We start from the raw sequence: 17,223 nt of genomic DNA on the forward strand, positions 1-17,223 counted from the left end.
TTGAACTTACTTTTCCATGTGATTTCTGAATGATCAGGTCTCCAGTATCAGATGAAATGGAAACAGTGAGAATTAGATGTGACTTCTTGTGGGGTTTGTTTTTTGGTTTTGGGTGTTGCTGTTGTTGTTGTAGTTTGTTATCTTTGCCAATTTGGAACCTGATGGACGTATTGTTATATAGCATGTAGAAGGGCAGAGATTGATTTTTTGGTGGGCCTAAATCAACTGGACAATTGTCCTAATTTGCTTCAATGCTAGAGAAGATCAGGTAGAAAGCAGACATTCCCTGGCTGCCAAGATCGTCTTAAATCAAGATATTCCTACTCAAGTCAGTGGGTAGAGGCAGGAGGAAGCAAAATATCTCCCAATCTTTTAGCAATAGCAATGTATAGGGTGTTTTAAACATATTATTTCTCTTAGTACGATTGGGTCTGTACAAATGTGTCAACGTTTGCAAAGAGTGATGAGGAGTTAATGCATTCATCTTGTGAATTTGTTGACAAAAACTAGTGCCCTGTTATTCAAAAGAAAAGATGCCATTGTGTGAAATGCTGCACATCCATTTCATCTAATAGATATTTTTATTTGTTACCTACACATAATTCTTTTAATAAATACTGTAATTACTTTCTACCAATTCAGTCAACATTTTCTTTTCAGTCAGAGCAGTTTAATACATTTCTAATAACATTTTTTTGACCCAAACTGTCTGGAAAAACTATAATTCCTTTTGCTTTTCCAAATAACATCAGAAATCCTCATGTGTGAATTATATTTGTAAAATGATTCTCCACGCAGCTCTATTATAATTATAATGTCAATTATAATTCTATCTGTCCATTTCTTATGCATTTTAATTTGGTGGAGGAGATGAATAGCTAAAACTAAAACATTAGAATTAAGAGGTATCACTGTTATCATTCCTCTAGAAACACTAGGAATGCCTGTTCCGCATTTAGTAGCATCCGGGAAAATGTTGGAGCATGTTAAGAGAGTTTGGTAAAAAAAAATCTGGACTTTTAAATCTTCAGATCTGAAAATTCCACCTTCTGTTTTGAACTCTTATTTGAAAGGACGTCTGAAAAATACTCTTTCCTCAATCACACATATAAAGCAGTGAAAGGCTTATCTGCGTTTTGGAGATCAGGTAGTGTTGTCCTACAGAGTTGAAAAGAAACCAGTTGTTGTTGGATTGTTACTGTTTTTCATCATCATGAACCCATAGTAAGTTAGGATAAGTTCAGCGTGCTTGTAGGAGTAAATTTAATCCTCAGAGAAATAAGCTAACTCATTCTTAGTGCTGAGATATGATTTAGGAGAAAACGTTTATCAAAGCATTGCTGGAAATACCTCATATGGCTAGATGTTTCACTATGAATATAGTTTATCCTATTTAGTTCTCTATATATCAATTCTAATTATGTACATAAATAAATTATTGCTTTAGGTAATTTTCTATGACTACTTATTACATAATATTTTATGATAAGAATTTCAAATCAAACCATTAGACAACATGTAAAGTTGATGCAGTTTTATCATTTGTAAATGGTACCACCTTCCTACTATCCAAGGTAGAGAATGGCCATATCCACTTATTAGTTAACACCGGGAATCTTGAAAAGTATTTAAATCCTCAGATTCTAATGGTGACCTGCTCAGATGTCTTTACATAAGGAAAGATTTAGGAGGTGTTGATAACAGGTTGGATAAAGGGAGATTAGAGAAAATGAGGGCACAGACCTGACACTGGAATGGCGCTAGTAGGAAAAAGAAGCACAGAGCAAACAGGCCCAAGTTAAAGACTTGCCGAAGCTAATCAGGGGCTTTGACCGCCAGACTTTGCTCATCACCATACTTTCCAGTTTTTAAAGCATCATCGGACTCAACTGAACTCATGCTCTTCTCTTTGAAGAAAGTACTCATTATGTCAATTGCAGGCTTCTGCTAATTGTGCAAAATATAGCCCTTCCCAGCCATGCAAACGTGGGTCTTTTTCAAATGGATACATATTAATTTACCATTTTCAAACTGGGAGAGAGAATATAAACGAATGAGAATGAAAAGAAAAAAAGGCTTCATTACAGAAATACACACTCAATGGCAGATTGCTCTTCTAAACCTCAGAAAGCATTTCGGAATATTTTGGGGGAAAAACCACTCTTAGGACAAAATGAGCCTGCTGCTGGGGAACAATGTGGAAAAATAGTGTTTCTCTGGAGGATAAGGTCATTGAAAGTTCAGTTCCCTGTAAAAGGGACGGTTAGTCTGACCCATAGTTTGGCTAGTCAAGTAGCTGGTCTATCCCTCCTATGTAATTATACTTCTGTTAGTTGTTGTAAAACGCACACAGAAACAGGATGTATCTTTTTTGTGGTTTCTCTTTGATGAGCTTCTAAAGGGAATATTTTGAGGTTTTTCTCCTGATGGGGTGAAGGAAAGTAGAATACAGAGCAATTGGTATTGTGTGATGTTTTATACATGTGAATTACATTTTTTTTTCTGGGCAGAGAATTCAGAGTCTTGCAGAACCATATTTAAAGGACTTTGCTTTAAGAGAATGACTTGAGCTTTATTAAAAACTAGAGGCGCAGTGCACATAATTCAGGCACTCAGGGAGTTCCTCAGCCCGCGTGTGCTCTCTTGCAGTCCAGGACCCCCTGGGGGATGTCTGCCTGCTGGCTTAGGCCCAATGCCTGAGAAGCCAGGCTCGCTGCTCCTTAGCACTGCCTCAGAGGCTGGAGAGGTTCCTGCCACCACTGCTGCACTCGCCAGCCATGAGACCGGCTTCTGGTTGAGCAGCGCTCCCCCTGTGGGAGCACACTGACCACCAGGGGGCAACTCCTGCATTGAGCGTCTGCCCCCTAGTGGTCAGTGCACATCATGGCAACCTGTTGTTCTGGTCATTCCACCATAAAGGTCACTGGGTTTTTATATATATAGATGGTCACTCTTATATCAGGATGTAATTTTACTCAATGACTGTAAGTTGATGTGCAAATTTATGAATATTCTCTTGTTTTGAGTTTATAGAGACTTTTGATCCAGCCTTCCTTGCATTGTTTCCAGAGAACAATCGAAAGGCATGTGTGAAACACTCAAGGAACCTTCTCCAGGTTGGCTATAGATGAAGCACAGATGGCAGTTAGGCACTCAGACTTGAAAAACAGAATGCCAGGTCCTCAAACCTGGCTTCCTCCACCTACCAGCTTTTGACCATGAGAGAGTGATGGTCATACCCCACACTGGGGATCGAGCCCAAAACCTAATCTACAGAATTTTTATAATAACTACTTCCAGGGTTTTTGTAAGGTAAAATGAGTTGACTCATGTGAAGCACACACAGCAAAAAAAAGCCACAGTAAATGTTATATATGTTAATTGTTATAATTATTGGATGTAAATGTTTATTATATTTTTAAATCTTTTTACCGAGAATACAATGAAAGATTACAAAGCCATCAGTTATGTGTAGCTTTTTTCCCACTTATCTATTTGAAGACAAACTTCTAGTTGATTAAAAACAACAACAAAAAAACCATGAATTAGACCTTGTGAATTATCACCTTAAATACTACATAAATACAGAGTATTTGGTTTTAGCAAGTGTCAACTCGAAATTTTCCCTCTTTTAAGTAACAGAGAGGTTTTCTTTCTATTTGGTATGTTTTCCCCTGTATAAGGCAAACCTATTGCTATTAAGGTGAAGATTATTGTTAACATTAGAATGATTCAGTCAACAGCTATGGGAGGAGGGAAGGGTGTGTGTGTGTGTGTGTGTGTGTGTGTGTGTGTGTGTGTATGTGTGTGTGTGATGCCAAGTGGCCATGTGTGCAGATAGGGAAGTGATGTTAAATGGTTTGGAATCTTGGTAAAGTTTTAGATGCTCCATAGTGTTCATTGAGCACCTACCTTTCAAGGGCCTTGTCGATTGACTGGAAAAACAAAGGTAAATCTTAGGAATAGCATTCCTGTTTATAAATTCTGTAACAATTTCATGTATAAATTTCATATAGTATTTTTTAAAAAGGTCATCAATCAACTACTGGTTGAAAAAAATATCCAGTGTGCTTTATTTCCAACTCGTAAAATTCCCCTCAGTGGAGGCTAATGAAGACCCGGCCAAGATTCCTGCTCTAGAACTTTGCGTGAAATGCTAAGAAGGAGGGAATAACCTGCCAAAAGTTGTTTGGATAAATAGAGCCAGAAGGATGAGCAGAGGTACCTGAGAATCAAGCTCAGGGAAACCCAATACCAACAGCAGGAAGAAGTTGACTCCATTAGAAACAAAGGGACTTATTTCAAAATTTTTAATAATATTTGAGTAGCCTCATTTAACTTTATAATAGAAAGATATCTAGACATAATGGGCCAGTCAAAAATACAACATTGAAGTGGAAGTCAGCTTCTCTATCACTTCAGAGCTGTGTTGATCTTTCTCTATGTTGGTCTTTTAATTTTTCTTAAGGAGGATCTCAGTAAGAAAAGCCAGAGAACAAAGAGGAAAAGCAATTGTGTCATCACCAGCACTAAGAAAAGCCTAGACAGTGGGTTTTGAGAATTAGGGTCTTATTCATCCATGATATCTTTGCCTCATTAACATGGATAATTGAAATTTGATTTTGCTCAACCAGGGTTTTTTTCCTGAAAAATACAAGATCTTATACTTTACCTACTAGTAATTCATTTTTCTTTACTGAGTTTACTCCTCTCAGCATTCTTACAAACTCCAAAATGATGACCTGTGTTGTGTGTTGTTAAATGCTCAGTCAGATGGATAGATACAGATGGATGAGTATGTGTTGCACAAAGACAAGTCAGCATTATTTAATCAATGTTTGTTTGATCCATGTGAAATGAGTATCAATGTAAGCTGCACCCCATCTGTTTTATCATCCATGTGAAGCCAACCTCATTTTTAAAACTTGATTTCTTATGTAACTGCCCCAGAATGACACAGGATGACCAGTTGGGAGCCAATGGCATTCGGACTAGTGAGATAAAGGAGGGTAGTTACATTTGGGTATTTCGTATGTGGGGCTTCTCCTTTCAATAGTGAAGTGGCATCATGGCTTGGTGATTACCAGCTGTTAGTCATCAGCTGGGCTTTGACATGATGCAGATATGGGGTTGAAGGTGAATGTATGATTCTAGATCATATAGTGCCTCCATAGAGAAGGCTTTGAGTAAAATTTATTGAATTAATGTTTATTTACTTCAATCTCCTTGTCTGAAAAATGGAGAAACAACAGCACCTATCTCATAATCCTATCTAATAAAGAGGCAATATGCAAATTGACCGTCACTCCAACACACAAGATGGCTGCCCCCATGTGGACAGAAGATGACCCCCACAAGATGGCCGGCAGGGGAGGGCAGTTGTGGGCGATTAGAACAGCAAGGGAGGACAGTTAGGGGTGACCAGGCCAGCAGAGGAGGGAAGTTGGGGGTGACCAGGTCTGCAGGGGAGGGCAGTTGGGGGAGACCAGGCCATCAGGGAAGGGCAGTTAGGGGCAATCAGGCTGGCAGGGGAGAGCAGTTAGGGGTGACCAGGCTGGCAGGGGAGGGCAGTTAGGGGCAATCGGGCTGGCAGGGGAGTAGTTAGGCATCAATCAGGCTGGCAGGGGAGTGGTGAGGGGCAATCAGGCAGGCAGGCAGGCGAGCAGTTGGGAGCCAGCAGTCCTGGATTGTAAGAGGGATGTCCAACTGCCCGTTTAGGCCCAATCCCACCAGGCCTAAATGAGCAGTCGGAAATCCCTCGAGGGGTCCCAGATTGGAGAGGGTGCAGGCTGGGCTGAGGGGGACACACACACACACACACACACACACACACACACACACACACATACCCTGTGCACGAGTTTTGTGTACCAGGCCTCTAGTATTTGTGAAAATTAAACAGCCTACTGGATGTAGAGCATAATGACCAGGCAGCTATTATTATAATGATCCTGTTAATTACAGGTCTTCTCCTGGGCCGTATCTTAGGCATAAGCATATTAACATATGTGATGTATAACTCATGTTTCCATTACCAGTTTTTAAACTCTTAACCTAAAATGAAAAAGCCAAAATGAGAGGTAACAAGCATTGATTTGGGATCAAATAATTACAATTTGGGGGAACAGAGTTTCTGAGGCCGACACTCAGATAGTGTCCTGATTACAGAGAGAAGGCAAGGGCTTTTTATCAGGAAAGGAAAGGAACAATTGCATGAAAAGAGGAAAGAATTCCTATTGGTACTAACGAGCTGAGCCACTCTTGACTATATGTGGTTGGTTACTGATTCTATCTCCAGATAGAGAGCCCATGATCATTACTCCTTGTGATCAGGCCTGATTTTCTGCTGACATGACAAACACTGGTTTGTAAAACAGTGGTGTTAGGATGAGTCCAAAGATTTAGGAACCAGTATGTACAAGGCAGTTCCTCTGGAACTGGCTGCTCTGGTTCCACTTTAAAATGTCTCCACTGTGTCAACTTTCCCAAACTCTTCCAGGCAGCTATCAAATCATTTTGATGGATGAGAATATGTGGCAAGAGTAGAAATGGACATGACTTTAACAGTGTCTTTGAGTGGATAGATGCAATTTCATTGGTCTAATTAAATTTATGCCATTTTCCATGTGTGAATGATCATAGTCTGAGTAACTAGGCCATCAGACAGAGTAACATCTTCCACCAAAAGACTGTACCTCAGTGAGATTAGGGGCTTCTTAGTATATTCTAGAGCAGTGGTTCTCAACCTTCCTAATGCTGCGACCCTTTAATACAGTTCCTCATGTTGTGGTGACCCCCAATTTCATTGTTACAAATTGAACATAATTAAAGCATAGTGATTAATCACAAAAACAATATGTAATTATATGTGTGTTTTCCAGTGGTCTTAGGTGACCCCTGTGAAAGGGTCGTTCGACCCCCAAAGGGGTCACGACCCACAGGTTGAGAACCGCTGTTCTAGAGAATAATGTGCAAGAAGCTTATGTGCTGAGTAATGCTCATCAGTATAATGACAGTGGTAGTTATAATTTCCAGATCATATATTTAATTACTAAGCCATATGCTAATGAGTGTAAAAATATTAAAGTGAGTACACTGTACAATGCAGTTTCCACAATCTGTTCTCTAGCTCCCATGTTATATGGAGGAATTACTCCATGATTTCCCTTGATGAGCTTTTCTCAACAAATTTATTCATTAATTCAATTAATTTTTAAAAAATCATTTGTCAAACCATGTATTGAGCCATCTTTGTAGATGCAAGTATCGTGATAATGTATAGGTAGGACTGTGGCTGAGAACTTCAGAATGTAGGCTGTAGGTCATCCAGAGCCAGTGGGAGTTTTTAAACAGGGACCTAACCTGCCTGGGGTTTTGCTTAAGAAAGACCAATTGGCATGAGAGATTAGAGGAGATTTTCTAAGTAGACATCAGATGCTGAAGTACTGGATGTGGGGACTGAATTGAGAAATGTTTAAATCTGTTCTTGGTCGCTGAATGGAGCTGTGTGAGAGTTCAAGGTTGACTTGAAGGCATCCACCGAGACAATACTCTGCTCCCTTTAGCTCCTGGAATACTGGAGAGTACATTCTGCAGAGAGATGATGAGTTTCCTTGGAAGAAACAACTAGAAAGACCCCTAATTACACTATTCTTTAGACTGTAAGGCATAGATGATTATTTTGCTGAATACTGTTTAATGATCGACCAGTTTATATATAGATTAGCATAGGCTAAGAAAGGAAAAGGGGGTTAAATCCTCCATAAATTAGAGGCTGCAATCTGTACTGCTGAGAATGTTAGCATGTTTAGAGGCTATTTGTGTCTGTTAATAGGCTTGACTTTTTACACTGGTGAGTTTTATCAGCATGCTGAACTCTGTCCCTTTAATACAAAATGTATGCATCTTTAATTTTGTAACACCCATTGGATATGTCTTACTTTCAAATTCTAATATATACACATAAAAGAATGGAAAATACCCTGCATCAAAAATTACTGCTAAAAATTCTATCAACATAACATACTATCTACTTTTTAAAAATTTCACCTGTACATAAACTTAATTTAGCATTAATTGTTTCTGAAAACTTGATTTTGATCATTTAAAATCATGTTTATGCAATTACTAAACTCATGTTCCCATATACCATGAAATTATAAGTATAAAAAAGTCAGTTTCTTATGATAAAAGAAAATATGTTTTGATTTACATAATATTGCAGGAAAATAAAAGTTTTCCCAAGATGTTATAACGAAAGCCTGGATTCAGTTTCAAAATCATTGTTTTACTTTACGTATGAAAGTTACATATTATATTATATCGGCAATATTTTAATTTTGAATAAGTGGTTGAACTAAGGCATTAAGGAAATGCACTAAAAATCAGAACAAGTAAGTTTAAAGGATAAAATGAAGCAAATGTTGTAAACATGATAACACATAATGAACAATAGGAAACACAATTTAAATAGAAAAGCAATTAGATTCTATCTGCACCGGGTTACAAATTAATGTTCTAAAATGATTAATTTAACTAACCTGCCTTCTTTTCTGTTACTCTTAACTGTTTGAATTGTACAAATTGCCTTGTGATATTGGCCGTAATGTGTTGCAGAGAAATAGACAAAATTTTAAGTTGCCGTCAAGATGTAAGCCTGTAGGTGAAGAAAGAACAGGAAAGCTGTGCCCAGTGAAGCCAGTGAAAAACCACTCAATTTAAAAATTGAGATTAGTCCAGATAGGAAAGAATAGGGCAGAGCAAACAAGATAAAATAATGCTCACAGAACTGGAAGGAATATCGAACCAAGGTAACTTGTAAACTACAGCAGCAGAGAAAAAATGGAAAAGTAAAATAGTAATAATAAAACCTGCCTTTCCAATATTAACAGAACATCTGTATTGATTTTCTTTTTCATCTGAATCCATGTTGGTAACTACCCCGTGTTTTACTCTGATTAATCATCTCATGTGACTCTGGGTACATCTGCGCTGAGCTTCACCGCCAGGGCGATCTTGAGGAAGCGTGGCTTCAGAGTTTTCTTTTCAAAATCGTGTTTGTTACTTGTGAGAAATGCCTATATTCCGTTGATATTCAGTATTGATTTTGTGTGTGTGCTGTTTTTCTTTTAAAGTCAATTGACCCTGGCCAGCAGTTCACGTGGGAACATTCAAACTTGGAAGTAAACAAACCAAAGAATAGATATGCAAACGTAATCGCCTATGATCATTCCCGGGTCCTCCTATCAGCAATAGAAGGTAAGGAAATACTGACCTTAGGTACACCTTTATTTTCATGGGTTTAAGGATGTGCATGAAAATATAGCTTTAACTAGGCATTGAGCCATCTATAAAAATAGTTATTTAAGATTTAGCCAACGCTGGTACTCACTTTTTCTTTCTCATAAAAATATACCTAGGATATACATGCACATGCACATACATACATACACATACACATACACATACACACACTAGCCCACCATCCTATAACATAAGAGCATCCCTCATGACCTCTTTGCCTCCAGCTTACATGAAATACTTGATTATGTAGTTGATGTTCCTAAGGGAAGCAATTCTGGGTTGCCCATTTACTGAGGGTTACTGGTGGTTAGGAGTAAAAAGATGATTGTTAGAAGATGCTCAGTAACTGTTACTTAAAAATGGGCAAGTGAGTTGTTAGGGTGTAAATAAATGTGGATAGCCACTAGCGGCAGTTAAAAGGTTTAGGGTTGGTGATGTTGTGATTAATACAAAGTAAGCACATTGGAGATGTCTGGTACACCTCATTTGTGGCCTGCTTGATAATCTCACAGTTGTGGTACATTTCAGAGGGAATGATTGTTCCTGAAAGATGAGAATTGCACTTTAAATATGCCTAACTTCTTTTAAGGATTCATGAGGGAAATATTTTCCATTCCTCCCTTACTAATACTAAAACCCTCTCACATGGTGTTTCAAAAGCAATTAGAAGCTCACGTTCAGCACTCGGCTTTGTTAGTCTTCTTGGTGGCGGTGGCACATTGGACTGCTGTCCTCGGAAAATAGTTTACAGTCCCTTAAACCCGTCCTTGTCATAGCAGCTAACCTGATTCGCCAAGTGCCCTGTACCACGTGCATCCTCATTGGCACCCAGAAAAGCACTGTAGCCTTTTCGTACTTGAAAGTTTACTGCTCACCCTCTTCACGTTTTTATAAAACATTAAATAACACCAGCTTCAGACCCAATCCTTTTGAGACCCTTACAGTTCAGACATTTTCATCGATAGTTATTCAAGTATCTTTCCCTTTTCTCTGCTTCCGAAATCTGTGATGACCACCCTTTATCTCCTAACTCTGAACAAGTCCCACCTGCCTCCTTCGTACCCAGAGTTGATTTGAAAATGAGACTCTGTTTACAAGCTTTCCCAGTAAGCGCCAAGGCAACCATTCCATTTATTTCCCGTTTGGGGGGAACAAGGACGATCCTTCAGCATTTCAGCAAGCCCTACCTACAGTCCCTTTCCTCAGGATGGTGTTATGTGGCACAAATATATTTTAAAATTCTCAAAGTTTTACTTTTGATGTTGGGAAAATGTCACCTTTCTGAGGCAACGGGAGATACTTGGTGTTCAAGAGTTAGCCTTTTTCTGTGCTGAAAAAAATGGATCAGGTGTAAAAGTTTCACCAGTGCTACTTTAAGCAGAGTAGTGTCAAATGGGTAACTGCTTCTCTCAAATCCTGTTAAGCAACTGTAATTGAGGTGATTCACATATAGTTTCACATTTTATCTCTACATTTTTCCCATTTTAAAATGTAAAAAAGAGTAGCAATTTTTTTTTTTTTTGTCTCAAGTCTCTCACATGATCGCCATGGTAAATGAGAAACTAAACCAAGGCACAAATAGAGAAACCTTTTTTTTTCATTATTGAAGCAAGATAAATTATAGAAATAAAATAAATGGGTGTAAATTGAGAATGCATTTGGCTTGGTCTTGACCGAAGAACTTGTCAGTCTGCCTTTGCTGTGTTGTATCATTGTTTTCACTCAGAATTAGGTCAGTCGATACTACCATGTCCCTGTACTTTTGCCCACTTTGTCATTGCTTTCCTTAGCCTGTTATTTTCTACCATCTTCACAGTGGTGTATGTAAAACAACAGCAACACAGGACTATCCCTCCATGTGCCTTTTTATAGTTGGAAACTATGTACATTTCATTCCTATGATATTTTTACAGTAAAAAAAGCCAAAACACTGGAATCAGACTAAAACCTGCCTTTTTATAACTCTGTGCCACAAATACACCCTAAATCTAGAGCTGACCTAGAAACCAAAAATCTTTCCATTTTAACTCTTATGCAAAAGGTTAGAAGCATTTAATTGAAGCTTATGGGCTATACTGAGAGCTTTAATCTAGATTACAACCATGAACAGCATTTTATCTTAGACTAAGCCCCATATTTAAGGGGCCAAGCCATCATCTTATTTCTTAAGCACAAGATGCTGGCACCTGGAACCACAGAACCACTCGCTGAGGCTTTACTATAAAGGGAGCTTGGATAGCACAAAGCCAGATTTTTCAAGTGTGTTAAAATGTTAAGTGACTTCATGCACAATTTATAAAATATAACGTGTCTGTTTTGTGTGCTTGTGGCGATAATGGCAATAACTTAAAGGTTTTGGTGAAGATTTTATTTTATGCACTAGAGGCCCAGTGCACAAAATTCATGGGGGGCGGTGGTGGTGTCCCTCAGCCCAGCCTGCACCCTCTCCAATCTAGGAGCCCTCAGGAAATGTCCAACTGCCGGTTTAGGCCTGATCCCACAGGACAACCGGCAGTTGGACATCCCTCTCACAATCCAGGACTACTGGCTCCCAACTGCTCGCCTGCCTGCCTGCCTGATTGCCCCTAACCTAGTGGTTCTCAACCTTCTGGCCCTTTAAATACAGTTCCTCATGTTGTGGTGACCCAACCATAAAATTATTTTCATTGCCACTTCATAACTGTAATGTTGCTACTGTTATGAATTGTAATGTAAATATCTGATATGCAGGATGGTCTTAGGCAACCCCTGTGAAAGGTCGTTTGACCACCAAAGGAGTCGCGACCCACAGGTTGAGAACCGCTGTGCCTAACCACTCTCTTGCCAGCCTGATCAGCGCCTAACTGCTCCCCTGCCAGCCTGATTGCCCCCATTTGCCCTCCCCTGCTGGCATGGTCATCCCTAACTGCCCTCCCCTGCTGGCCTGATCTCCCACAACTGCCCTCCCCTGCCAGCCATCTTGTAGAGGCCATCTTGTGCGAGGGCATGATGGTCAATTTGCATATTCCCTCTTTATTATATAGGATTCTTGTTGTTCTCTCAGAGGTCCTGGTCACTGTCTTCACATTACTTTGCAGAGTTATTTGGCAGACATTAAAGAAAGGAGTGGAAGTTGCCATAGTGATCTGTATTGCCTTTATCTTTGCTTAATAGTACTAAACGTTACACAACTGTCATTGAAACACAACTGTCCTTGAAAGATGGCAGGGGAAAATTTTTTAAAAATCAGGAATTCTGTGTGGGCACCAATATGCTTACTGAACTTTTTAAAAATAGTGACACTTGATGACATGGTTCCAAATTATGCTAACTTTATTTATGCTGGGAAAAATGCAGAGTAAATTCAAGAGCGTCCAAGTTACAAAATGCTTACAATTTTGGAGTTTTAGGTTATGCAATATGGGAACAAAATTGAATTTTTGACCAATCCAGTTACCATTGGCGTCCCCTCCATGATTAAGCAATTTTTAAGAGAAAATAGTAATTCCTGAAGAAGAGAGGTGAACAAATTTAATTTAATGATTTAAGATAAGTGTGACAAATAAATACTAAATGGGAACTAATATGTATATGTGCACAAGATAATGTGTAGAAACATGCCTAATCTTCTAGAATCCAAAGTATTCCAGAAAGTAGACAAGAGAAAATGGAAGCTCAGAGGGAAAATTGGTGCTGAGTCGCACAGTGTATCAGTAATATAGCCCAAATTAGAATCGAACTCTTGTGAGCCCTTGACCCCGGCTTCCTTAGCCACATCACTCATGTTGCTTTCCTACTAACACAGGTTGCGACTGTGATTAAGTAACTTAGCCTGGATCCAAGCGCTCAGCCTTAACTTCTGGCCTAAAACTCCATTTGATCATTGGGCATTAACCTGTGGATGGCACAGATATTACACTTTAATATTTCACTTCCTACTCATGGCATAACTAATCTGAGGCAATGACACAATGTGGGGAACCACCTGTGATTCAAATGGACCAGTCCTACAATTGCAGAAGGTTACATGTTTCTATCCCTAGCTCATCCCAGGGGTGATCTACTGACCTCAAATATCTTTTTCTGTATCTTCAACTTCTTATAAACCAATGAATATCAATTAGTGACACATTACTTACTGTAATGCCGCCTAAATAGCAAAAATTCAATCTGATTATTACATTCCTAGATAAAGGGGGTTTTGGTTTTTCCTTCTAATATACAATTTATGGCTGCTTGTCTTATATTTCTGTTAGTAGAATTGTAATTAACATTTCAATTTAAAAGCCATATTGACGTGGAATTTTTTGAATTGTTGGCCATGTCTAAATATAAAGCAAAACTTAAAATGTTACTTTTTAATTCAACAACAAAGACAAAAGGTTATAGATATGATCAGCTGGGTACCTACTAAGTGGCAGGTACCATGCCATAGAGTTGATAATACTGTATTCAAAAACATGTATAGATTATATTGATAGTATTCAGAACAGCCTCAAAAGCTAGCTGTGATCATTCAGTTTTATAGATGGGGAAACTGAAGCTACAAACTTAAGTAGCTTATTCCTAATTAATAACTAGTAAGTGGCAGAGCCAACATTCTAATATGTGAGTCATTTGGGCCCAAGACTGCTGTTCTTTCCAATAGGCCAATCACACCTATAGCTGCTTTTGCATTCGTAATGGTAGAGCCTATCCATGCTATACCAAATTCAAGAACATTGCCTTTGTGCTGGAAAGACTGCCTAGGAGTTTTGAAATACACATTTTGGAACACTTATGGTAGAAATCTTAAGAGCTAGAGGCCTTCAATTGTGTTCTTAAACTCCAGTCAAAGTAAATTTTTCCAAAGAATAGACGACGTATAAATAGCTTTCAGGTGGGTTTTTTGTTTGATATTACTTTTTAAGGTATATTAGGAAGATGATTGAATAAGAAGGCAGAAGACTGAAAACTAAATCTCAGTCGCTTGAGCAGCTGTGTGACCTTGGGCATGTCACTTAGTACAATTAACACTGAGCCTTTGAGGGAGCTGGATCCTTTTGAGAATCTAATGAACATTTACGATCCCACCGGAAAACAAAAGGCACCTACATACTTTACACCAGTTTCATGGAGTTTATGGACACACAAGCCCTTTGTAGGTCTACTCTGCAATTTAGGAACCCTTGCCTGGTTGTCTTTTGTTCTATTTTCTGATAAAATGAGGATTCTTCCTGCCATTCTTAAAATCCTGAAAGTTGATTCCAAATCCAGAGATCAATAGATAAATAATATGAATAGTAAAATGAATAGTAAATCTTGGACTTTAAGAAATTAGTTCTTTGGAGGGAAAACAGACAGACAAATACTTAAGCCAGAGGGTTTACTCCAAATAGAATTATTGTCTGGTGCGGTATGTCTCTACTACCAAGCTAGGTTTAAACGGTTTTGTCTGCAAGAGTTAGAAATGACAAAGCATCAACCACATTATGTCTTATGCATTCTTTAACACTAGTGCTTGTTAATCTGATTAAAAAAAAGCTTTGTTTATGTTTTTCTCTAGTTTGGGGATATATAGTTAAAGTTTCAAAACATAAATCTATTTCCTTACTTCATCTCTTTAAAGGGCCCATATGCTTCTCAAGAACTTCTTTCCTATGAAAGCATCCTAGGCTCTGCGTCCTTCTGCAGAGCTTGCTGGGAGACGTTACTGTGCCCCGGGTCCCTCATCTGTGCAGCAATAGGCTTAAAATAGTACCGATCTCCTGAAATTATTAGGATCTAATGAATTAATGCGTGTAAAGCATTTAGAGGAGTGCTTGGCATACAGACAATGCCTGACAAATCTTGGGAACTATTAAAATTATCATTGCTGTATTATGAATTTTATTGCTACTATCACTGAGTCCTTTTATCCTCAGATGGAATTTCTTTTGTATGTGATCTATGGAAAAATTAATACCATCCAAATGAGAAAGCTGCATAGATTTGGAGTACTCTGTGAAGCAAAAGAAAATATTGGTACTTGATAAATGAAAACCAGACCCATAATAGCATTACAGATTTCAGCAGGGGGAAGAATGTGTTCTTTTAAATGGAAATCCGAGATATGTCATCTGCTGCTTGATTTGCATAATAGGAGCAATTCCAAAAAATCCAACTGTAAATAGTATAGATGATGTTACAACAACTTGATTATTTGTGAGATGGGCAATTTAGCACCTTTAAAGTGAGAAAGTGGCTCACAGGGAATCATGGCCCCTTCGATAAATCTAATTTTAAAAAGGAAAGAGAGAAAACCACTGCTGTTCCCCTGTACTGTCGCTTCACCGAGCCCTGTGTTTATAAGTTGTGTCCTAGCCTCCCTTCTGCAGAGTGTTCTGTGCTAAGTGATTGTCTACTCATTTAAAGCAGCTGTCAGCACACGGTAACATGTTCTCCAGTTTCACAGGGTATTCATGCTATGCATCCTTTTTTTTTTCCCAGGCTGTATCTAGTAGCCTGATATTTTTTCAATAAGTAAAAGCAAAACCAACCCAGAAAAATAAGTTAATGATATTTTAGTGAATACAAATGTTTGATGTTCAAGCTCCACATGAAACTCTAACATCAAAGAATTTAAATTATTTTCCCCAATAAAGAATTCTTTTTAACAGCTGTCATGTGCAATTTCCCAAGTCAGCTCACTAAATATGATCCCTTTGCTTCCCTTTAGAATCTATTCCTCTCCTTTCTTTTCATCTACCTACCTCCCCAGCTACCTATTTTCTATTTTTCCTGTTAGCCTGTGCACTAGTGAATAGTTCGTGGACACCTGTTGTTTATTATTTTTGCCCTAGAAATTCTTCTTAAACTGAAATTGAATGGAATATATGCCCCATCTGAAATAAAAGGGGAAAAAATTATTTTCCCCCCTAATTCTCATCCAATTATTGGTTGAGTTTATTTTTTTCATATTGTTCAGAACATCAATCATTGATTCAATGGTTTCTTTAACATTTTTCAGTCTTTCCTTTTCAAGTTAATTGTTTACAGGCATGACATAGTTTAATCCGTTTATTTCAGTGATTTTTTTTTTAAACATGTAAAAGCATCTTTCTCTTTAAGGAGCAGTGCACAGACGAATTTTTCTAGCTTAATTAGTCTTAAATAGAAATCAAGATCCGACTTAGCCTTTGGAAACTGGGAACCATTTCCCAAGATGCTTACAGCCTGAGTAAAGACAATTGTGAGCAGTTTAAGTAGCACCTCTCTCCTGCATGCAGCCCGGGCCTTGGTATGGGATCTGTGGGGCTCCGACCTCAGCCCGTACCTGTCCCATTTCTTACCTGAAAGAGAGAATAAGCATTTTTAAGAGATGGCTGGGTGTGTTGGCTTTTTTCTTTACTCTTGTTTTCAGGAAGCTAATTGAACAGTAAATCAGAAAGCTCTGCGAGTTTTTTACCTCCATTTTTCTTTAGTTCAGTTATTGGGATATTTAAAATTTGTATTGTACACCTATGCAGACTGCACTAATGAATCTGCACTTCATTGCTCTGAGGCTGTAGGGAAACCCACAGCTCTGAGGCTGTGGTTGGTGTGACTTCATTGTTAGAATAAAGGCACAGGTTGTACATTGCTGGGAAGATATAAAATAATTATTTTTTGTCCTCTCCATTGATTTTTAAAATATATATATATATAGAGAGAGAGAAAGAGGCCTTTCAGATTTGGAATTACTTTCCATCAGGATGTTTAGGAATTAATAGGTCTGTTTCATTTCTGTTTATTATATCGATCTTAAGAATAGCTAATAACCAGCAGTATATTAGAAGTTTCAAATATATAGACGCAGCTGGTTCTCACCGAGGCGTTGGGTGAGGCCAGGATGATAATGCTGCTGTGGTATTAGGGTCCATGTGATATATGAGGAGACTCGGGCTCTGCGAGTTTCCTCCATGCAGACAGAGCTCCTGTCAT

At 38.5% G+C, this 17,223-nt stretch overlaps 1 protein-coding gene across 12 annotated transcripts in view; it reads left to right on the forward strand.

Moving 5' to 3' along the window:
* Positions 1-17,223, forward strand: part of PTPRD (protein tyrosine phosphatase receptor type D) — a 506,304-nt gene that overhangs the window by 417,592 nt on the left and 71,489 nt on the right. For all 12 annotated transcript variants that reach the window (XM_059656673.1, XM_059656670.1, XM_059656671.1 and 9 more), the window contains one exon: positions 9,135-9,258. In XM_059656673.1, the coding sequence (XP_059512656.1) occupies positions 9,135-9,258 (124 nt within the window). The remainder of the gene's footprint in view (positions 1-9,134; positions 9,259-17,223) is intronic.

The sequence above is a fragment of the Myotis daubentonii genome, chromosome 11, assembly GCF_963259705.1.
Source record: "Myotis daubentonii chromosome 11, mMyoDau2.1, whole genome shotgun sequence".
Taxonomy (NCBI): Eukaryota; Metazoa; Chordata; class Mammalia; order Chiroptera; family Vespertilionidae; genus Myotis; species Myotis daubentonii.